Raw genomic sequence first — 24590 nt, forward strand, 5'->3', positions numbered from 1 at the left:
ATTTTTAATTTAGATGAAGTCCAATTTTTTTTCTGTTGCTTGTGCTTTAGGTATCTTATCTAGAAAATCATAGCCTAATCCAAAGGTCACAAAGAGTTACACCTGTTTTCTGTTAAGGGTTTTTATAGTTTATTAGCTCTTACATTTGGGTCTTTGGTCCGGTTTGAATTTTTATATGGTGTGAGGTAAGGATACAAGTTCTTTTGTATGTGGGTATCTACTTGTCCCAGTACTATTTGTTAAAAAGGCTCTTCTTTCCCCATTGATTTTTCTTGTAATCTGCTTTTACAGAGGAGAAAATGTTCAGAAGTTCTTATTCTGTTTTTGTTGACGTTACCTCTATAGTTTAATTTTTATTTCAAAATTGGCATTATAGCTAGAGCATAATATGTAGCATTTAGGTCACCCCAATGTGGTCATCACTGATATGATTCTGTAACTACTAATTTAAGTTCTAGTATTTAAATATGTATAGTTTTCTTGGTCTTTATAAAGTATTTATATTTTTTACATTTGTTCTGTATTCTGTTAAGTCACTGATTAAGCAGTCTAACTCTGGGTCAGTCATCTCTACAGATTGGGAAGATAGCTAAGAGGGTTTTTTTTTTTTTTTTTTTTTGCCAAAATGGACATCAAAGGAAGGGAATCTTAACTTCAAATCCTGTTTCCATATCATGTTCTCCTACTACTAATTGGCACTTGGTAGTTATACTGCCTCATGCTACAAACTATTTTTTGTTAACAGCTATTAGGAAGGAATGTTTTTCACTTGAGAATCCTAAGTATAAGTCTGTCTTGCCTTTCGGTTCACCACAGTACCAAATATAGATGCCTGAATCTAGTAGAAAAAAAAGATTAACTCCTTTATACCCTCTACTAATGAACATTTGTTACTATAAAGGAGTCACTTCAAAATCTTTTGCAATGAAACCCTTTTTAAATAATGAATTCTCTTGCAGAATCCCAGCATGAAAAATAGTACATGCAATATCACTCTGTTTTCAAGAGATGACTATAGCCTTCTTGGTCCCCTCTCGTTGTCAACTCTGTCCTTCCCAGTGAACCCCAAAGGCACCCTGCCATAACTGAAGAATTCCCCAGAGTGCAGGTCTAAAATTACTTCCAAAAATCATCTTTTCAGGCTAGGTAGGTTCATGCATTACTTCTTTTATTCTCTCAGGATTCTAAAATTTACTTCAACAGTCATGTGAAATAAGATGAAAAAATCTCCCTGCCATTCATGATTTCATAACATTCATTGATCTCTTTATATCAATTCCAGTTAAAGGAGGAGCCCCACACACTTAACTGTGCTTACTGGGACTCTTCTTTTTGGGTCTGGTCTTGACAACTCTTTAGCCCAGTTGTCCCTGGAACTTGGGGAAGATTTTGGGGGAAAAAGAGCTTAGGTTTTTCTTAACATAGATTTCACCCCTTTTATACTCTGAAACTTTTCATTAGAAACTCAGTTATAATATTTTTCTTCCTCTTTTTCTACCAGCTTTAATATAAAGTTCATACAATTGGGAGAAATGTGTTCCGCTACTTAAAGTGCTTAGGACGTTTTTCCACAGAAACATTGTTTTACATGACAATTTTTTCAGTGTTGTTAGTACTCTGTTTCAGGAATAGTATCACTTGTACAGGCTTTTATGGATTGTAATACAATTTAACCACTATATATATCATTTATATATATTATTACTTCTATGGGAAAATGTTCTAAATTTTCTATTTTAACTAACAGGGTAATATAGCCTGCATTTCATGGTTTTGGGGTGTGTGTGTGTGTCTGTTAGTCATAATGTACTTTTCAGTCAACATTAAAGTCTCATTTCAGTGTAGTGGAATAAAAACTTTGTATTTGGTCTAACAAAGAGTTTCATTTGTTTACTTATTAGTGAAGACTTTTCAAATGCTTTATCTCTTTTATGTACATGTTCTCAATCAAATAGTCTCATAATGAAAATTCAGGTATAAATGCCTGGAATTGTATACTAAATTAAAATGTATCTTAGATTGTTTTTGTTAGATCTTTGTCATATTCTAGCAACTCATATTGAATATAATGGTTTTGTGCTTTTAATATCAACTTTTAGAACTATATTTTAATGAATATATTTTTGCTTTTAGATCATCTGGGGAATATTTTTCATCTTAGTTGCATTACTGTTTGTAATTTCTCTCTTCTTGTCAAAGTAAGTACAGTAGACACATTTTCTAAAGCACTTATGCAAATTCTGTGATAATATACATTTTGTTGCTGAATGCCATTAGTGTAGGCTATTCATCTTAAGTAGTTTTCTTACTTGAAGTGTTCTATAGCATTAACTCAAAGAATGGCTAAAACGTCCAATAATAGAATGTTTCTTTATTCTCCATCAATTGAACAATAGCTGTGAGATATTTAAGTGAGATTTAATTTGTTATCCATTGTTTTCTTTGATTTAGATGTATTTGCATGCTTAAATTATGATTTTTTTCTAAATTTGCTGAAAATTTGGTAGTATAACATAAATTTCATTATAATTTTTTTAGTTTAGATAAAGCTCTTCATTCAGCTGGAATAGATTCTGGTTTCATAATTTTTGGAGCAAACCTGAGTAATCCACTGAATATGCTTTTGCCTTTACTACAAACAGTAAGTAAAATATCAATCATTTTATACTGTAGCTGCTAGAGTATAAAATGCTAGAGTCTAGCAAACATTCTGACATCCTGTTCCACATAAAATTATGCTAAAAACCTATTAATAGTTTGACATATGCTTATGTTATTTTCTAGTTTTACTTTTTATTTGCCTGTAGTTTATACATTGACATGTTGCTTTAAATATTATTATATTGATATATTCCTAGACTTTTATGTTATACATAATTTGACTTGGGATATATTACATAACATGAGGTGACCCTCTCCAAATTATTTTTGGTATTAATATTTAATCAAGTCTTTTATCTCATCAATAAATGCAATTTTAGTTTAATTTGCTTTAGGATTTTTCTTAGTATAATGGTATTAAAAATTTTGGTAATAGTTTGGTACTTGTTTGTTTTTTGAGGATTTTTTTTTAAACACAGTAGCCTAATTTAAATCAAGGTTGATATTGTAAATATTTGCCAAATGGGAATAATGTTTTTAGTTTACTTTATATGACTGTTAGAGTGCTTATAGTTTGTATGTTAAATTTAATTTCATCTTTTTTTTCAGGTTTTCCCTCTTGATTATATTCTTATAACAATTATTATTATGTACTTTATTTTTACTTCAATGGCAGGAATTCGAAATATTGGCATATGGTTCTTTTGGATTAGAGTAAGTATATATTACAGTATTTTTTTCTCATTTTGTGTGTAATCTCCATTATTGCAAATTATCTTAGATTTAGAATATAGTAGCTGTATCTTTATACCACAAGTGAGAGAAATACTAGCCTTTTCACTTCATGTTGACATAAGAGTACTTTTTATCTAGAGCAGTGGTTCTTAAACGGGGTGATTTTGCCCCCCCCCCGGAAACATTTGGCAATATCTAGAGATATTTTTAGTTGTTACAATTGGGGAGTGCTAGTGGCATGTATTGGGTAGGGGCCAGAGATTCTATTAAAAATCCTGTAGTGCATAGGGCAGACTTATCTAGCCTAAAATGTCAGTAGTTCCATGGTTGAGAAACCCTGGTCCAAAAGTTATATTATTTCTTAGTAGAAACACATTTGAATATAATAGATACACTGAAGCTCAAAAGATAGCCCTCCCTATTAGTAAAGATTACCGTATCATTGGTTATTTTCTTCAAATGCTTATTTTGCGTAAATTAACAATTTTAAAATGAAGCTGTATCAGATAGACACTACTTCCACTACTGTGGGTAGTGACACTACTTCCACTACTTTTACCCACTACTGTGGGTAAAAGAGATCTCAGTTAAATAGTGGCTTGAACTAATGAAAGATTTCTTGCTATGGAAAAAAGAAGCTAGTATTGCTTCAGTAGCTCAAAAAGTCGGATCCAATATCTCTGTAATTCTTCGAGTATCTCTGTCATGATTGTAGTATGGCTGCTGCAGTTCCTTTTATCCTGTTCATATTCTGTGAAGAAAAAGGTAGTTAGGAGAAAGGGGTATACAGTTATATCAATAAAACAAGACTTTTACAGAAATCCCTAACAGACTTCTGCTTTGCTTTTCATGTTTAGTATTTTATCACATGGCCACTACTGGCTATGAAAGAACCTGGGAAATGTAAATTTATAAATGGTCTTATTGTCATCCCATCTGGAATTGGAGTCTGTACTACAATCTAGTAATAAAACAGGGAGGTGATACCTAAGTTGCTAAAATAAAAGCATGCTATGGTATTGAAATGAAGCAAGTTACCTGGTTCCTTATATTTCTGTTACCATGTATTTTCATTTCCCTTTAGTATAGATAAATGTGAAAAGCTCTTTAGTAAGATTATCAGAATTTTTCATAAACTAATTTTTATAGCAAAGTATAAGGATGTCATGAGTATTTCATAGAAATGGATGTTTATAAACACATGACATTGTCTATTCTTATACAGTATTATATAAAAAGTTATATAAAACCATAGTATATTACTGATACTTATAGTTTAAATTCATAGTTCTAATCTTTAGATAGAACTAGAGGTAGTTTACAATGAGCTCCATGAATTTCTAACAGATACTGTTACACAGTAAGTTTAGAAGATTTCTTTGGAAATAGACCATATGAATTATCTTAAAATTATTTGGGATGATTAAGAATTTTTAGTATTTACTTTGGAAGAAAAATAATGGTTGACTGAACTGTGTAAATCATTTCCCATAACACAAGAACAGTATTTAATGCTTTACAAATGAAATATTTTGCTGAAATTTTGTCACTCTTTTCTTTCCAGTTATATAAAATCAGAAGAGGTAGAACCAGGCCCCAAGCACTCCTTTTTCTCTGCATGATACTTCTGCTTATTGTCCTTCACACTAGCTATATGATTTATAGTCTTGCTCCCCAATATGTTATGTATGGAAGCCAAAATTACTTAATAGAGGTAAGTGAAATACTTAAAACTTGATTATTTTGATATTTTAAAGATAGTGATATTTAAAATCAAATTTTAATTGTGATGGTTAGCATATTAGCTTATCAGATTAAATTTAATATTGCTAAAACTGGTTTTTTATTTCTATTTTTAGCGTGTTTATATTTGTTTCATATTGTTGTTTTTTTGAAACAACACACAGAATTTCATTACAATAGTTCCTTAAATGGGCCCTGTGATGCTAAGCTACTGAGCTTTACGTTAGTACTTCATTAAAACTCATAATACTTCCTCTAAAATAACATTTTAACTAATTTTAATAATGTGGCTCCCAAAGAACATTTTGGTGAGCACAGCATGTCCGTTCATTGGCACTATGAATCCCCTAGAAGAGGCTTTATAAATGTATGTAGATAACTATATGTAGATATAGTAGATATGTAGTTTATATGTAGATAACTATAGTTTATAGTTTATATGTAGATAACTATACATTCTTTTAACGTGATAGGTATCCTCATATGCTGATTTATTGATGTTGTTGAGCTCTCAAAAGCCACTTGTGACTTTTAGTTTTAATAGAACAGTGTTTGGATTTTCTGACGATTCAAAATATTCTGACCAAATCTGATTCAAACTTTGTTTAGTTTGTTTCCTTTTTTTTAAATACCTTTTGCTCTGCTTCTTAACTGTTCAAACCATATTTATGTTTCAGGGCCTGATCAAGCATTGCTTTAGTGGAGTCTTTCATTATTAAATCATTGTGCCCAGATCATTTCTTTTTTATCCTGCACTTCCTTCATTCTTTCTTTACTTTAACATGCAATTATTAGAAAGAAAAATCTAACAAACATATCAACCTTCAGTCAGTACCCTCGATAATATTGATGAGTGTTAAAAGGCTTTTTCATTGAAAAATGTTTACTTATAATGCAGGTGAAACAGATAAAGCACAGATCATGATGGAGGTACATGAATGACCTGAGTTTGGGAAACACCATGCTGGAAAATCACCTGAACCATATTTCTCACTTCTTATACCTTTTGATTCTCTTCTTGCCCAATCATCGCCTTCACCTACCTCACTAGGTCATGCTTATTAAACATCCTCCTGTGAAGGAATGAAGGAAGACTATGCTTTTGCTTGGACAAAAGATATTCTTTGCATGTTCCACAGTCTGAAAATAGCATTCTTTTCAGATGCTCTACTTTGTACTTAAAATGGAATTTGTTCTGGGAAGAAACCCTGTTGTTCAACACAGGACCTAAAGGATTATTATTGCAAAAAGCCTTAATGTTTGATTTACCATAATTATTTTTCTTCTAAGAACAATGTTACATAAAATTTACATTTTGGAATGTTAGATAGATGTAGTTAGTATATGGAGTATACAGTTCATAGTGATTACTTTTTAAATCCAAATGTATTTATTAATGTGGTTTTTACATTTTAACTATATTTTTATCTTTCAGACTAATATAACTTCTGATAACCATAAAGGCAATTCAACCCTTTCTGTGCCAAAGAGATGTGATGCAGATGCTCCTGAAGGTAAAAGCAACTTGTTTTAGAACTTACAACTTTATAGGAAAAGAATTTCCTGGCATTTTGCTGTGTTAATCATTTGATGCATTTGTTTTGCTACGTGGTAAGAAAGAAACTTTCAGCAAGTAGAGGTTGGCAAATCTCTTCAATGGAATTTCTTGTTAATGAAAGGATTTGCATTAGAGAAAGAACCATTAAAATTACTTAGGAAGTAACAAAATGTAGTTATTATTTATCACATTTACTAGTATAATAAGAAATCCCAGGCCGGGCGCGGTGGCTCAAGCTTGTAATCCCAGCACTTTGGGAGGCCGAGACGGGCGGATCACGAGGTCAGGAGATCGAGACCATCCTGGCTAACACGGTGAAACCCCGTCTCTACTAAAAAATACAAAAAACTAGCCTGGCGAGGTGGCGGGCGCCTGTAGTCCCAGCTACTCCGGAGGCTGAGGCAGGAGAATGGCGTAAACCTGGGAGGCGGAGCTTGCAGTGAGCTGAGATCCGGCCACTGCACTCCAGCCTGCGCGACAGAGCCAGACTCCGTCTCAAAAAAAAAAAAAAAAAAAAAGAAATCCCTCTTAAGTGATTTTTTTTTTCCTTAAAAACATAAAGGAGTTTGGTGGAATCTACAGTTTTTAGTACCAAGACCAAAAGTACTTATGACCTAGAACAATTTTTAATTCATCCATGTCTGGTTATTTAATTTAATAATAATAGTATTAGTTATAATAGCAGTTAACTTTAAAGATATACAGTTGTGCCGGGCGTGGTGGCTCAAGCCTGTAATCCCAGCACTTTGGGAGGCCGAGACGGGCGGATCACGAGGTCCGGAGATCGAGACCATTCTGGCTAACACGGTGAAACCCCATCTTTACTAAAAAATACAAAAAATTAGCCGGGCCCTCCGAGGTGGTGGGCGCCTGTAGTCCCAGCTACTCAGGAGGCTGAGGCAGGAGAATGGCGTAAACCCGGGAGGCGGAGCTTGCAGTGAGCTGAGATCCGGCCACTGCACTCCAGCCTGGGCGACAGAGCGAGACTCTGTCTCAAAAAAAAAAAAAAAAAAAAAAAATACAGTTGTTTTCAAGGCACTGTGTTAATTATAATATGTGTACTCTGACAAAAATTCTGTGCTCTTAACCCCTGTGTAGTTTTAGAGTATCTTTTTTTTATTACTATGTGAGTTGTTTAGGTGATTTTTTCTTTGAATGTTATAGTATTCATTTCTGATTAAGGATTCCTGATTTATTCTTTCAAAATTTGTAAAAGTGTTTTCTATGCTTGCCTTCAATGCTTTTATTTTGTGGTAAAGTAATGTGTCAAATATTGTATGTTTCTGCATGAATCATTCATGAATACCATTATGAAAAACACAAATTCTGAGGTTTTTTTTTTGTTTTTGAGATGGAGTCTCGCTCTGTCGCCTAGGCTGGAGTACAGTGGCGCGATCTTGGCTCACTGCAAGCTCCACCTCCCAGGTTCACGCCATTCTCCTGCCTCAGCCTCCCGAGTAGCTGGGACTACAGGCGCTCGCCACCTCGCCCGGCTAGTTTTTTGTATTTTTAGTAGAGACGGGGTTTCACCATGTTAGCCAGGATGGTTTCGATCTCCTGACCTCGTGATCCGCCCGCCTTGGCCTCCCAAAGTGCTGGGATTATAGGCGTGAGCCACCGCGCCTGGCCAATTCTGAGTTTTTTATAGCAGGGTCAACTATGTAATGTAATAGAGTATTAGGAACAAGTCACAAGGTACAGGGATAGGCCAGAGGAAGACACAATTAACTCTGCCTTGTGGGGATCACTGTGGAGTAGTAGTCAAAAAAGAAACGTTTCAGAAAAGAGATATCAGAGCTACATTTTAAGGTATCTGGTATGCACATCAAGGGAAGGCTGTTCTAGCCAGAAGAATAAAGTGTACAAACAATTACCTTAAATTGCACAGGCGTGTGTTCAAGAACATTGGTTTTGTTTGGGGATTGGAGGGAGGAAAGCAGAGTCATGAGTCAGATCATAAAAGGTTTTAGAAAGTGACGAAAGAGGTAATGAAGTGTTTCAAGCAAGAAAGTAGAAGTTATGATCTGATTTCTTTTCAGTAAGTTAATTATAGTGGTTATAGAGATAATGGATTTGAGAAATTGAGACCAGATTATGGAAATCACTTAGGGGAGGGAGAGCTATCCAAAATAATCCAAGAGAACTGAAAGCCTGATCTGAACAGTGGTCATGAGGGTGTGAAATAAAGAAATTTAAGGAGTAAATTGAAAGAATTTCTGATTAGTTGTAGAGCAATGGTGAGAGAAACAGAAGATTCTAGAATGATACTCCAGTTACTGAGTACTTTGATTAATTTTGGTGTTACCAGCTGAGGTAAAAAATACATTGGGAGGCCAAGGCAGGCGGATCACCTGAGGTCAGGAGTTTGAGATCAGCCTGGCCAACATGGCGAAACTCTTGTCTCTACTAAAAATACAAAAACTAGCTGAGTGTGGTGGTACATCCCAGTAATCCCAGCTACTTGGGAGGCTGAGGCAGGAGAATCGCTTGAACCTGGGAGGCGGAAGTTGCAATGAGCCGAGATTGTGCCACTGCACTCCGACCCAGGCAGGCGACAGGGCAAGACTCTGTCTCAGGAAAAAAAAAAAAAAAGTACTGAGATTCGAAAAATTGTAAAAAAATGATTAGTTAACTTGAGATGTCTCAAAATTGTTCAGGTGGAGGTTTCATAAGCAGTTGGGTATACAGTTAGACCTCCATATTCATCGGTTCCAGATCCATAGATTCAACCAACTTTGGGTCAGAAATAATTTGGGAAAAAATAAAATAAAAGATAACCAAGCAACAATTTAAAAAAAAACACAAAAAGCAATACAAGTATAACAACTATTCACATAGTATTTACATTGTATTCGTGTTATAAGTAATCTAGAGGTAATTTAAAAGATGTGGGATGGTGTGTATAAGTACATCATTTTATGTAAGGGACTTGAGCATTCGTGGATTTTGGTTTCCAACAGAGTTCTGGAACCAATCCCTCAGGGGTACATATGAGTTCCTGTATATGTGAGAAACTGAGAGGGTAAAGAGTGAGAAGAGAATGGACACTGGAACCCAGGATAATCATTGTTTAAGGGCAAGCTGATAAGGAAGGTACAGAGATGAAGGCTGAAAAAAGAGAAAAAATTTAATGTTAGAGATAAAAATTCCTTGAAGAAGATGTGCAGGGTCAAGAACTTTTTTTTTTATTTTATTTAGGAGAGACTTCAGGGATAATGGGATGGAACTAGTGGAGCAGGAAAGATTGAAGAAAAATGTCAGAAAGGATGAATGATGGACCAATATCATCCAATTCTGGGGGATATGGTATTAAGAATATCCAGGACAGAATGCTTTAGATAGAATGAGGGATATTTCTTTCTGTACATTGCAAAGAAGGAAGCAAGGATATGGCTTCAGATGGTAACTTGTTACTATCTGAGGGTAGACGAGAAGTGGCATATCTGTATAATTGTCTCAACTGGCTACAAAGGATGAGCTCAGGTCATATACTGAGAATTAAGCAGGCTGTGGGGTAGACAGTTAATGAAAGTAGCAAAAGCTTTTGATAGCCTGTGAAGGGGATTAGGAGAGGATCTAACTGAAGGTAAGTTAACAATAGGTAAATATGTCAATGGACAGGTGAAATTATCAATTTTATATTTTTATTGAACAATTCTACACAACTTGTATAATTTTTCTCCATTAGTTCTTAGGTTGTTTGGGGGAAGGAATAGATTGAAGAACTGAAGTAGAATTGGGGATTTAAGGATGGAAAGCAAAGGACAAGTTGAGGTTAGAAAATAAACAGTGACCACAGGGTCCAGGATTTGTAGGGAAATAAGAGACTAAAACTGAAGGAAAGGATTAAAATAAAGAGATGAGATGGATAAACGTCTGATGGGGATAACTTTATTTTGCCTGAAGAAATAATAGTAAAATGTTGTTAGTATAAATAAATACAACAGAATTTTCCAGTTCTACTTAATGATGTTAGTTCAAGATTTTTTACTTGGAAATGTATACGTACATCACAAGTAGGGTTGATAGTTGAAGTGCCTTGGGTTGCCATATTTCGCTGGATGAAAACAGGTTGAAAAATTAGTGTTTAATTGGTTTGTAATTTGTTTTTAACCAAGGAGTCAATGACCTTGAAGATCTAAAATAGATTCTGTTGTTCAAATTGTTACAGTAGTATTGAAATAATAGCCGTAAAACAAAAACAAATTGTAGTTTCAAAATTATGTTGAACTGATAATGGGGCCTTTAAAATGCCCCGATACTACTGGACTGAGTGAATTTTTTATATTATAGGTCAATAAGATTTAATCAAATAATACACTTGACTAACTTTTTTATGAATCACATTATTTTTCAGTCTAATCTAATTTACAGTAGTTAAAAATGATTCCCTTTGACCTACTGAATATTTTTTCTTAAACATTTTAGTTGACTCATTCTTTGAAATGTTATTTTGCAGTACAAAAGCATACCCTTTAGTTTTATGAGTTTATCTTTCCCAACTTTGTTTTGTTCTGTAGCACATCTCTAAATGTTAAATTTGCCAGTACGTAACTTGGAAGAGGATGGTAGAAATGTAACTAAATTTGGGGTGGCAGGGTAGTTTTTTAAGTGAATACTTTAATAATGATAGAGACAGATAAGTAGATTAAGACATTGGATTTAGACACATAAGGGTAGGGATGGGGTGGCATCCCTACCCTTAGGGTGAGAGATGGTGAGGGACTTGTATAGCCGTATACACTATTCTTTACAACATATTTAGTGACAACATTTGACTAGAGTAAATAATATTATAATAAATAACTCATAAGGCATTTGATGTCACCTTTGCAATGTGTCCGTTGCAAGTAACAGAATTTTAGAGAATGATTTTTAGATTTAAAACAAAAATTTAAATTTTCAGTGTTATAATGAAAGTTCTTTCTAAGAAAAGTTAATCTGCCTGGAGAGATATTAAAGCAGTAATTTCTAAAAATACGTATGTTGTTGTCTTATTAATATTAAACATATTTTAGACTTTTAAAATTAATATTTTGTTTATGAGGCAATCTGACATTTATTCAACATAGAAAATATTGCTGGAACCCTAGTTGTGTTTAAAATGATTAGGTTTCAAATGAGAGTCATTTATCTAAAAATAATTTAAGTACTTTGTGTTTAAAATAATCTGTTAAAGAATAGAATAATTTAGTAATAATCCTATAAAGAATGCCTATCTTACTATTTTTATGAAGTTCTCTTAAAATGACAGTATTACTTAATTCATCCTGACAGGTAACGCATGGTTTATGTTCAAAGTGAGTCAACTGAGCAAATTAGGAATCAAGTTTTAAATTTTACATACTGTTACTCCAAGGGGACCTTTACATGTAGACAATTTATGTGTAAATGTGAATGCAATATGTAAAACAAATAATTATTTAAAAGACCATGTACATTTGGAAACTATAAATATTTGAGTCAAAATAGGAAGATGAAAGACCAATATACCTTAATGGACAAAAATAGAAGACATTGTCAGTACTGGGTTTGATTTTGGGAAAAAGAAAGTACCAGAGAAAACACATGTACAGGCCGGGCAGTGTAACCTTTCTGTGGACCCAAAAGAGTAAGTTAAATCTGAATGAATGATCAGAAAATAACATGTGGATATTTCAAACAGATAAAAAAACCTGCATTAACCAGGCATAAGAACATAAACATATTTGGTATGTTATGATAACAATGAATGGTGGCAACATCATTGAATATTTGGAGACTACAGTTAGGGGTGAAGCAAGATAATATGTTTCCAAATGACATTTATAAAAATTCATTAACCTAAATTTTTATTTCTGCTACCCTGCTTAATTATTTTATCTTTGTGATTGTAAACTTGTGTTGTCTTATTTGGACATTAAAGTGACTGGAAATGGAATGATCTCTGTAAATCAAAGCTGATTTTTGTGGTTTTATTCTGATTAAGTATATTTGCTTACTATATATATGTGGGGGGGGGAGCACGAGAGAGAGCTCCTTAAAAAATAATCACATGACCAATAGGGTTAGGATTTAGCTTGAGGATACCCTGTTACTAGGGCAGATGATTAAGACAACTTAGCAAATGCTAAAATGGAAACCTATGTGTTAAACCAAACTACATGAATTATAAACAAATGAGCAGACAAAATTGAAAGCTAAAGCAGGCTTTTAATTATATATATATATATATATATATATATATATATATATATATATGAAGTACAAAGGAGGAAAATAAAAATTATTGTAAATAATAATGTGAGAAAGAATAAGTAAAATGTGTATTGATATCTTACATTAAAAAGTAATTGAACTTTAAGTTCTGGAGTAAACAAGGCCGTCATCAAGCGATGATTCAAAGTATAGTCTCTATAAATAAAACTTGCTTACCAAGCTTTCTTTTTATTTATTTGTTTATTTTTTTTTTGAGACGGAGTCTCACACTGTCGCCCAGGCTGGAGTGCAGTGGCGTGATCTTGGCTCACTGTAACCTTTGCCTCTCAGGTTCATGCCATTCTCCTGCCTCAGCCTCCTGAGTAGCTGGGACTACAGGCGCCTGCCACCATGCCTGGCTACTTTTTTGTATTTTTAGTAGAAACAGGGTTTTACCGTTAGCCAGGATCGTCTCGATCTCCTGACCTCCTGACCCACCTGCCTCAGCCTCCCGAAGTGCTGGGATTACAGGCGTGACACACCGTGCCCGGCCCAAGCTTTCTTTCTATAGATAACAAGTTAGCACACTGACTTATTTTCACAGAATCTCAAGTACCTATCCTTCTGAAACCATTTGTCTAAGATGTTATGTAGTTAAAGAATCCCCTCATTTTTTGTATGAGAGTCTGACTAGATACGGGAATAAAGGCCATAAAGTGCCACATAAGTTGTAAACAGTTTTAAAAATACGAACTGGAATATTAAAAAAAACTTTAGAAAGATCATCTAGCTAGTTTAATCATTTTTGCAGATGGAGAAACTAGGGCACCAAGAGATAAAAGTTAGACAGTATAAGACTTAGGACTTTTAATGCAAGTATCTGGATTCCAGTTTTATTTTTCTTAAGATTTAACATTTTTGTGTTTTGTTTGAGTGCAAGAAAATGAAACATTATTGCATCATCTGTCCTTTAAATTGTTAAAAAAAAAAAAAAAGAGAGAGAGAGAGACCATTGCTGCTTTTTAAATATAATGGAAGTGGTTGTTTGAAGCCATAAAGGAATGAAAGTCATAGACAATATGAAGAAAAAAACAAAGGCCGAAAGGCTAAACCTAGGTTATTGGAGGAGACATAAGAGTCTGGAAGAGGAGAGATAAAAAGAATACTATGGCGTTATAATATCCAATAAAGTATCATATTTGGAGATCAATAGTGTTGATGCTTTGAAGAGACATTTAGCAACTAGCAAATCTTAAATAGGAAATGCAGGTTTAGTAGGATTGTATGGACTGAAGTAGAGAATTAAGTGAACAAATTTTTAACTGAGGAGAATCCCTTAATGTGGTTTTGGTTTGGGATTTTTTTCTTACATTTTTGTAGATATATACTAGGTATATATATTTATGGGGTACACAAGATATTTTGATACAGGAATGCAATAAATAGTAATCACACCTGGGCAAATGTGGTGTCCATTACCTCAAGCATTAATCCTTTAATTGTATTACATAACTTAAAAAAATGGATTGATTTGGGATTTTTTACCACATATTTTAAAATAACCTTTAAAAATCCCACATACTGAATGCCACATGAACTAAAAGCATGAATTTATTACCAAAAGTTGTTTGTAAACCTAATATTTCATATGGAATCTTACTGAACAGCATTCAGGAGATGCCTTGTTGGCTAATTCCTCTTGAGTCTTTTTGCAAAATAATTGTATTCTTTATTCCATCTATCTATTGTTTACATTTATGTATTGAGGGAGAACGTAGAGTTTAGTTTTGAGCATTTGTGTTTTAGTCATTCATTAAACATCAAGTGGAGATCTTGAGTGGCAATTAAGTTGTATCTGGAGTTCTGGAGAGAAAATGTATACTGGATTACTCAGGAATAGATGGGAAGTAAAGTTGTGAGACTGGATGAGAGATCACCAAGAAAATGAGTATAAATAGACTTGCAAAGATCTGTGTTAGAATTATCGACACAGATTAAGACCCAGCCAACTGAAGGAAAGGAATAAGATCAGCTCAAAATATTGGCAGAGGACAAGAACTAGTTGTTTTTCTTTTTTTAAAAAAAAAAAAAAAAAAAGACAATGAATGAAACCTTCACGTTGCATTATATGCTATTCCTATTCTCCTATATAAGGGGCTTGAGTATCGCGGATTTTGGTGTCTTAGGGTGGGGGTGGGAGGGTGGTTCCTGGAACCAGTCCCCCATGGATATTAAGGGACTATTGTAAATTTACTGCCTTCTCTCTAGTTATTTTTCAGATTTACCTGTCTACCCCAGCATATCATTGCAGGGTACCAGATTTAATTTTAGCAATTCATATTAAAGTCTAAAACATTTTTAAAGCTGATCAATAAATTTTAAAAGCTTTTTAATTCCATAAAATGGGGGGAGTTGGCACCAATATAATATTACTATGATGAACAATTCTGGGGCAGGAATATTTCCATGCCTCTGTGCTAAAGAATACTTAAAACCAGCAAACATAGTTGTATGCTTGCTTTAGGAAATTCTCACTCATGATGGTGAAACAACTAAAATAGCTTATTTATCAAGACTGATTTCCCAAAAAGACTTGCTTCAGGACTTCCCATTTCATCATCGTTACCAATCCAAAACTATTTTGTCAGTTCTAACCAGGTCCTCACCTTGAAAAACGTTGATTGAAGCCCACCCAACCCTAAAACCTTATAAATATCCTTCTCTGTCTTTCCTCTTCATGTTCTCCTCACTGAAGTTAGTCTGCTAAACTTAGCTTTGCTAGATCAGTGAGGTTTTTAAATGTTGTTTGGAGAGTTGACAGTACATAAGCTAGTTATGCTGAATAATATAAGGGGAAGAAATCAAGAATTCAGAATCTTACATTTCTATTCTTATTTTTTAACTGTTTGCTAGTTTATCTGTGTGGACATGCATGTATGACCAAGCTATGAAACCTCCATTCTTAGATTGAACTTCTTTCCTTCTCACCTCCATTTATTTTTCACATCTACCCCCACCCCCAGTCATGGGGTAGGGATAGTTGTCCTATTCCTTTTCTGTCTCCTAAAGTAGTTTACCGTGATAGAAGTCTTGAAACCAGATTCTTATTTTATCTCATTTTAGTAGCTAGTATCCAAATCCCACCAAGTTTACATAAGAAATAGCAAAACAAAAGGAACCAACTGTCTATCTACCAATGAAGATACTTTAAATAGCAGTACATACAAGGTAATGATATAACTTTGTATGTTTTGACATAGAAAAGTAAACACTGTGATGGTAGGTGAAAGAGTGTATATATATTACCTCATTTTTAAATGCTTTCATGCATAAACAAAATCTAAAAGTCTGTGTGCCTCAGGAAAGAAGTAGATAATCACTTTATTTTTTTAAAATAAATATCTTTTATTACCTCTGCAATTTAAAAGTATTACACATTTTTAAAGATGAAACAATGACACACATCTGCCAAGTAGATGCTGATTTCAGAGAAGACTTTTTTCCCAGTTTGTTGAAAAGTATGAGTAGGAAGGTAGTTACTGAAACTTTTAAAAAATTAAATTCTTAAAGTCTTGGTACCATCTTTTCCCAGAATATGGAATATATCTTTCTACTTGAACTGAGATTCCTAAAGCAATACTGTTTAAACACTCACATTGTCACTAACAATGGATTTAAGTGGAAAAAAAAAAAAAAATCTCTGCCCTTCAAACTTTGACCTGTGAGCTAAATAAATACAAATACATAAAGAATGTGTCTTGCCAGAGAGGCTTACTTTTGTTTAAAACTGACAATATTAAAAGAATTACTACACTAGTTGATACCTAATGTTGGATTTATCCACTTAAAGTTAAAATGTTCATGTTAAGAACAGCCAGTTTTAACAGGCTAAAATGAAGCTGGTCAAGCAATTTCACTAGAAACTAAGTCTTAAAGGGTGAAATAAAAAGTGACACTGATGCTTTGTGATGACAGTCTCCTAATATCTTCGTTAATATCTTCTGTGGTGCTGTGAGCCTAGTGGTAGTCCCTAAATATAATGCAAAATGAAAATGGTGCTAGATTGCTGCTGTCTTAATTTAAAAAGCAGATTTGAATATGGACTATCAACTTCACACTTCCTACCCCATATTAAGCTTTTTCTGAAAGTATATAGCTAAGAAGATAACCCTCTTCAGGAGAATGTAGGTCATCTGGTTCTTTAGACGGAAGAACATGGGGCAGAGACTTTTTTTTTTTTTTTTTTTTTTGAGACGGAGTCTCACGCTGTTGCCCAGGCTGGAGTGCAGTGGCGCGATCTCGGCTCACTGCAAGCTCCGCCTCCCGGGTTCCCGCCATTCTCCTGCCTCAGCCTCCTGAGTAGCTGGGACTACAGGCGCCCGCCACCGCGCCCGGCTAATTTTTTGTATTTTTAGTAGAGACGGGGTTTCACTGTGGTCTCGATCTCCTGACCTTGTGATCCGCCCGCCTCGGCCTCCCAAAGTGCTGGGATTACAGGCTTGAGCCACCGCGCCCGGCCGGGGCAGAGACTTTTAAGAAAAACTATGTGGTCCTTTTGTTTTATAGTCTGAAAATTTGGTAGTGAGGATGAGAAAGTTAAGGATAGTTAGATTTAGCTTAAAAGATTAATATGTCATCAACTCTACTAGAATTTTGATAATTTTGATAGCTTTATTTAGAAAGTTACCGTCTTTGCGTAATACAATATTAAGTAATGACTGTGTTGCACTTCAGTCACCTTTCTAATATATTGACATATCTTTAGTAATACAGAGAACCACAATCCTGTTAGTCATGAAATTCTAAGATAAATTTGTAAATGTCTTAATTTCCAGTATTACATAGGTCATTTAATTTTACTTATCTATTATTCCTGTGCTTTGTCCTTTAACAAATATTTATTGATGTCTGCTATGTGCCAGGTACTGTTCTAGGTGCTAGGGATACAGCAGTGAACAAAACGCTCTAGTATCCCTGTCCCCATGGAGCTTATTTAATATAAGGAGACAGACAAATAAATATGTCAGGTGATAAGCATTATGGAGAAAAATAAAGTGCCAAAGGAGATTAAGTGGTGTTCAGAAGGAGGAATGGTTTGAAATTTTAGGTACAGGAGAAAGGGAATTCTTACTTGGGAAGGTGACATGACTTTAAAGAAGTGAGGAGCAAACACAGTATCTGGGGAGGAGTATTCTAGATAGTGTTAACAGCAAGTACACAGCAGGAGTATGCTTGAAGAGGCAGAGGAATAGCAAGCAGATAATTTTAAGGATGTCAGCTTTTACTTTCAAATGAAAAGTATCTGGAAGATTGTGAACAGAGGAATGGCATGATGTGACGTATGTTCTTACAGGATCACTCTGACTACTGTGTTGCATATAGACCAAGGCTTGGAAACTTTTTTTCTGTAAATAGCCAGATAGTAAATATTTCAGGCTTTGTGGGTCATGTAGTAGTCTATGATAACCACTCAGCTCTACTATTGCAGCATGAAAACTGCCATAAACATTACTTAAGGGATGACTATAGCTATGTTTCAATAAAACTTACAATTGATAGGCTTGATTTGCCCTGTGTGTCATAGTTTGCCTACCTCTGATACAGACCACAATGAGACAAGGGTAAAAGCAGGTTGACAGGAGGCTTTTGCAATAATCCAAGGGAGAGCTTATGGTGGTAGTGACAGTGGCAAAAAGTGGTCAGAATCTGGATGTATTTTGAAGGTAGAGCCAATAGTATTTGCTTGGTAGAGAGTTTGAGAGAGACATAAAGAGAAGGGGGTCAGGGGTGATGCCCATGTTTTTAAGAGTTTTAATTAGAAAGTATTTGTTTAATATTTCACATTCTAATTTTGATAATATCTGTAATAATTATCTTTAAAATTTATGTGTACCTATTAAGGTTATACATTTCTTTTTTCCTTTGGGCGTATTTGAGTTCGTTTTGTTCTGGGTATTCCTTCATAGAGAACTAATAGTATAACCTATGAAGTTCTGAGCACCGCCACTGGTTACTGAACATTATCTCATTAGGATGAGATGAAAGCGTGGATGAAAGCGTGTGTGTAGCTGTGATGTGGTATGTAGGTTAGGGTGTTCCCTCAAGGCCAAGGAAGAAAAAATAAAGATGCTACCTGTTAGCTATGTATGGGAAGCTCTGAATGAGAATTATTAATCATGTAAAACTAATATAAAGAACTTTGCTTTACTTTGGTAATGTATTTATAAGAATGTTTATAATGAATAGCTCTTGGGGAAGATAGTACAAACTATTAGATAAGGACTTTGGACTACACTGACTTAAGTATTTCATATACTACCACATTCTTCAAAGTAGTTATTTGCTGCTTCTCCACCCCTAATCAGTTACTAAGAGCTGCAGAGTTTTGTTTTGTTTTGTTGTGTTGTGTTGTGTTTGCCATAATGACCCTCACATCCCGTTTTCATCATGTCTCACTTAAATTATTCTACCTTTTAGTGACTTTACCTTAACTTAGAGTAAAAGAAAGGTTATCAAACTTTTGCATGCATCAAAATCACTTGGAAGATTTGTGAAACCAATATTGCAAAGTTGTATGTGTGTTTTTGTTTGTTTGTTTGTTTTTGAGACAGAGTCTCACTCTTGTTGCCCAGGCTGGAGTGCACTGACGCGATCTCGGCTCACTGCAGCCTCTGCCTCCCGGGTTCCAGCGATTCTCCTGCCTCAGCCTCCTGAGTAGCTGGGATTACAGGCATGAGCCACCATGCCTGACCCAAAGTTTTTGATGTAGTGCATTTGAGGTGGGACCCTAGAATTTTCTGGTCTGGGAACCACACTGTGGAAACCACTCTTCCAAAGTACTCTGATAATGCCATTTCTCTAGTAAAAACTGTAAAAACTCACATCATCTGATAAATTCAGTCTAGGATTTAAGGACTACTATTATTTAACCCTTACAAGTCTCTAGCTTTTTTTCATACATGTTCTGGACATGGCCAGATTCTGATCTACCTTTGCTTTTCAATGATTTATTTTGAAATATCACAAGAAGTCTTTGCCCTACCCCTCCCATTTTCATCAGTCAGAATCCTGATCTTCTTACAAGGTTAATTTCTAACTCAACCTTCTTTTTTGAATCTCCAAACATGTGTGCTCTCTTTTTTCCTCTGAATTCCCATAGCACATACACTTTTTATAACATTACCTTATTCTCTCTCAATGTATAGTCTTTATATATCTTATCTCTATTCTACCTTTTTATAGAAATGTAAGTTCCTTGAGGATAAGAAAATATATCTTTGTCTCCCTTAAACATTTGTAGAATTGAACCACTTTTTAAAATTTGTTCCTTTGTCTTTTCTCCTTTTAAATAGTATTATTAAAGTAACATAAGATGTTAGTATGCCTAATATTTTCTAGCTTCTTGCTCACTTTATCTATTGGATGAAACCCATTGTATTAACCTGAAAACTTCCTTCTGGGAACCTACTGACTTCCTGTTTTTATTTGGATTAATTCCTTTCTGATTCTGCTGCTCAGCTTTACAAATCATAATTATATATAATAATGCTACAGTTTCTATCCATTAGACTTCTGATGCATTGTAAATCATATCTTCTTTTTTGGTGAATTCTCCCAAGCCCTTTGTTTTACTAGGGTAAAAATTAAAATTCTTTATATGAAATACATATCTGAAAAGTACTCATATATCTGAAAAGTATTCTGTCCTCATAATTAATGGATAGTTTGGTTGTGCTTAGAATTCTACATGAGAAGTCATTTCCTCTTAGAACTTTAAAGGCATTATATTATCTTCTACTTTCATTTTAACTGGTAAGAAATCTAATGCCAATTTATTTTTTCTTCTGAAGCTACTTTATGGTTTCTTTCTATTTTCTCTTTTCTCCTTGGGGAATTCTTTTTTATTATTTATTGAATATCTTCAGTTGATCGTTTGTAGTATCTCATTTTCGTATTTTCTGCCTACCATTTGCTGTGTATTCTTTGGTATATATTCAGCTTTGTCAACCATATTATGAATTTTAATTTCATATAATAAAATGTTATTTTCCCTGAGTATTTTGTTGTTCTGATTGTTCTTTTCAAGCATCCTTATTTTATGGATGTACTATCTTTAATACCTGAAGATACTAAACATTTTTCTTAATGATTTCCTTTAAATAAAATTATAATTTTGGTTATCCTAGTACAGTTATTTATCTTGTTTTCTTTTTCCCTCATGCTGATAGTTTTCTACATATATTTGATGATCTGTTTACATTTATGCCAACTTGTATTTAAATATCAGGAACTGGGAAACCTCATTGCTGGTAACTCTGTGCATGCGTCTGGGACCTCTTGATCCTCATATTTTAAAATAAATGGGAGGAAAACCATCTGTTTTACTGGAGACCTTTTAAATGTGGCCTTCCATCTTCCAGATTATGGTTGGAACCTCTCATCAGCTGATGGTTCTACTTCCATTCTCTTTGCTGATAAAGGATTGCTCCTGGCTTTATTCCTATACTAGAACGGTAATGAGGTCCTGAGAAGGATAAGAAACAAATGACTGTGCTAAGTCTGTTATCTTGAGCCAGAAAGCTGTGTTTTCAACAGGTTAAAATTTTTTTTTGTGGTTAAATACTATACATTTCTGGTCTTTTATTTGACAATAAGTTTGTGTTGATAACCTCATTTGATTTTATTGTAGTAAACCCATAAGATGTGTAGCACAATAGTAGAGTGATGAGATAGAATTATTTCTAAGAAGTGCCATACTTTGGTCTCCAGCATCTGTATTTAACTTCATATAACTGAACAGAGAACAGCCCAAGAATCTAATGTCGCCCAAATGGCAGCTTATTAATTTACCATAGAAAGTTTAGCTATTAAATAAACTAGATGATCAGGGTTAGTGAATTATCACCAGAGAGAAAGAATTTGCGTGGAAAATCAAATATATAGTCATACGATATCTAGGTAAACATGAAGTTAGAAAGAGGGCCTCAGTGATCTTATTGGCTGGTATCTAGCTGAGATAGCCTGATGTATTGTGTCTGTTGTCAAGCAAGATTGTGATACAGACTGGAAAATTGAGTATTGATCAGAGCATCATTTTTCTTGGATGTTGCTGGATATCCAGAAAGTCTCCTGATGTTGAGGTTCTTTTCCTGGGTGACATTGCAATTGTGTTCATAGAAGTTTAATAAAATAGTATAGAAAAATTAATTAGCTGTGTGCTTTCTCAGTTCTCCAGTATCTGCAGCAAAGCCAACCTAAATAATTTTGTGAAACTTCTCAGCTACTCACAGATTATTGCTTAAGGTGGCTAACTCTGAAAACATCAATCTAATCTTTTCTTTCAAATGCAGATTTCTCTCTGAATTCCCAGAAATTTGATCTAGCACCATATACCACACATATCTGTATGTCACTTACAAAGAAACTGATATTTAGAAGCTAAATGAATTACCTCAAGGAGACGTCTTATAGTATATTAGTGTCAGACTCAACTAAATCTCAGTTTTCTATCTTTAACTTTAATATTTTCTTGTATATCCATTTAAACTACTTTTATCAAAAGATAAAGTAATAGAAGACGATTGCTTTATATCTGACTATCCTTGGACAATTACAACCAGCAGCTAGTAAGTCTCAGTAATTTAGAGTTCACTGATACAGATTGTGATTATACAATTTCTACATTTTATATGCTAATACTTACCTGTACTCCCTTTTAATGAGTGTTATATGGCCAATTAGTAATAAAATGAAATTAGTAACATCCTTTCTTAAAAGGAAAATATATATTTTAGCACCTTGGAAATGCTTTAAGCTTACTTAAATATAACCAGAGCTCAACACAAATTATACTAGTTCTTAAAAATGGTTACTCTGAAACTTATTCTTAAGTGCAAAACATTTGGCAAATATCTTTATTAGCCTGATACAGTTTGTATATTCTTAAAGTATAAGAAAACTGTGTCCTTCAAAATTTCTGTGAGTTTTGACATTCATCAGTTCTCTTCCCCTTTACCTACATCTCCCAGTGAGATTTAACAAAACACTGATTTAACTATATACCACTTGTTAAATTTTAAAATAAATATACAACTTTGTTTTTTATTATATATTTTCATTTTTTCTGCCTTCCCATTTATTTGGATGTATTTCATTAGTTTCCTAAAACTTTTTACGTGTATGTATTCCATCTGACAGTAAAACATTAGGATTTTACATCCTAAAAATTTCTCAGATCCCAACTTTTTTCTTCCCATCCCTGAGCTCATTTTTCCAGTTGTATAGTCTTCTAACTTGGTAAACCTCTTTCTGCTTACAGTCTCCTCTTCTAGTCTGTACTCCACTCATGTTATTCTTTCCTAAAACCATTTGATAAATAATTTCAAATCATATCACAATAAAATCCAAGCTCCTTACCCTGTATACAGTTAAGATATATATGTTCATTATAAATATTCAATAGTAGCAAGACCCTAATCAGGAACCAATTGGCACAGTCATGGGCAACCAAGAGCTATGAAGTAGCTTCTAAATAGTCCAGGCTTCTAACAGATTTTTTGGTCACTAGTCAAATAATGCTTGTTTTAAAATTATTCTCCATGTTACATGAGTTTTCTCAAATGTCTTCTATATATATATACACACATATGTAACATAAGTCTTTGTTTTATAAAATGCAAATATAGAGTAATTAATTGTAAATTGATTTCAAGTGAAGTTTTAACATGATGACTCAGTTGTGGCTTTTTTTTTTTCCAGTTGTGGCTTTTTAAAATATGTATTTAAAATAAAAGGTATTATTTATTCTACTTAACCAGAGTTATCTTAGTGGCAGTCAAGATGCATTAAAAGTGACATAACAAAGGAAACAGGAAATATATAACATAAAATTTATCAGGTAAATCCTTAGAGACTGCTGTTAAATTACAAAAAATAATGGTGTACTTGCATTTCCTATTATTTCTCTGTTTGATGATATGTGAGAAGAGATGAAGGAATGGTGGTAGTAGCAGGATTCAAAAGTCTTTTGATTTTATTCATATGCTTCAGATGCCCCTTTTTGGCCCTTTTAATTCTTATTATTTTTGTATGGCCACTTTCTCATCAGAAGAAAAATTATCTGAGCCTCCCTATCCCATGTTTAGTTTTCATTATTAACATCTAATCTTTAGTTTAATTGAAAGTTTAATCTTTAATTCAATTATATGTTCTTTTGAAGAAGAACAGTCAGAAGTTTCTGGAATACTCCTGATTTTAGAACATGATTCCTAAATGAAATATCCAACAATTTAAATTTACTTTGAAGGTAAAACCAAATTTAGAACCTTTATTGTGACTTTCTTAGTTGGATAATTGTAGAAAGAAATCTATAGATCTCATAGATATCTGTGATTCAGGTGAGCAGCTGGAAGATAGCAGATGGTGAAGAACAGCACTCCCCTCCATTTATTCAGTGTGAAATCGTCACTTGAATAGGAAATATATGTGTGTGTCTTATTAGCAAAAATTTTTATATGGGTATATCCCAGTTAATAGAAATAAAATGATATATATGGACAAAGATGAATATAAAGAGCTTTTACTTATTGTATGTGTGAATTTTTAACCTACTATCATTTTTCAACAACAACACAGAATGATGGTACCTTTTTATGGTATTTTAAACGGCTTGTGTCGAAGTCCACAACCCTTAAAAAAGGTAAACATGTAAAATAATGTGATCAAAAAAATATTGAAGATATGGTTTTAGTGGTGGGCACGAGTCAGAGAGTATAAG

General features: G+C 33.8%; 1 protein-coding gene across 3 annotated transcripts in view; it reads left to right on the forward strand.

The window, feature by feature from the left end:
* LOC105479557 (LMBR1 domain containing 1) overlaps nucleotides 1-24590 on the forward strand; it is a 164472-nt gene that overhangs the window by 135061 nt on the left and 4821 nt on the right. For all 3 annotated transcript variants that reach the window (XM_071096910.1, XM_071096907.1, XM_071096908.1), the window contains exons 10-14: nucleotides 2134-2198; nucleotides 2539-2641; nucleotides 3211-3315; nucleotides 4901-5050; nucleotides 6515-6593. In XM_071096910.1, the coding sequence (XP_070953011.1) occupies nucleotides 2134-2198; nucleotides 2539-2641; nucleotides 3211-3315; nucleotides 4901-5050; nucleotides 6515-6593 (502 nt within the window). The remainder of the gene's footprint in view (nucleotides 1-2133; nucleotides 2199-2538; nucleotides 2642-3210; nucleotides 3316-4900; nucleotides 5051-6514; nucleotides 6594-24590) is intronic.

The sequence above is a fragment of the Macaca nemestrina genome, chromosome 5, assembly GCF_043159975.1.
Source record: "Macaca nemestrina isolate mMacNem1 chromosome 5, mMacNem.hap1, whole genome shotgun sequence".
Taxonomy (NCBI): domain Eukaryota; kingdom Metazoa; phylum Chordata; class Mammalia; order Primates; family Cercopithecidae; genus Macaca; species Macaca nemestrina.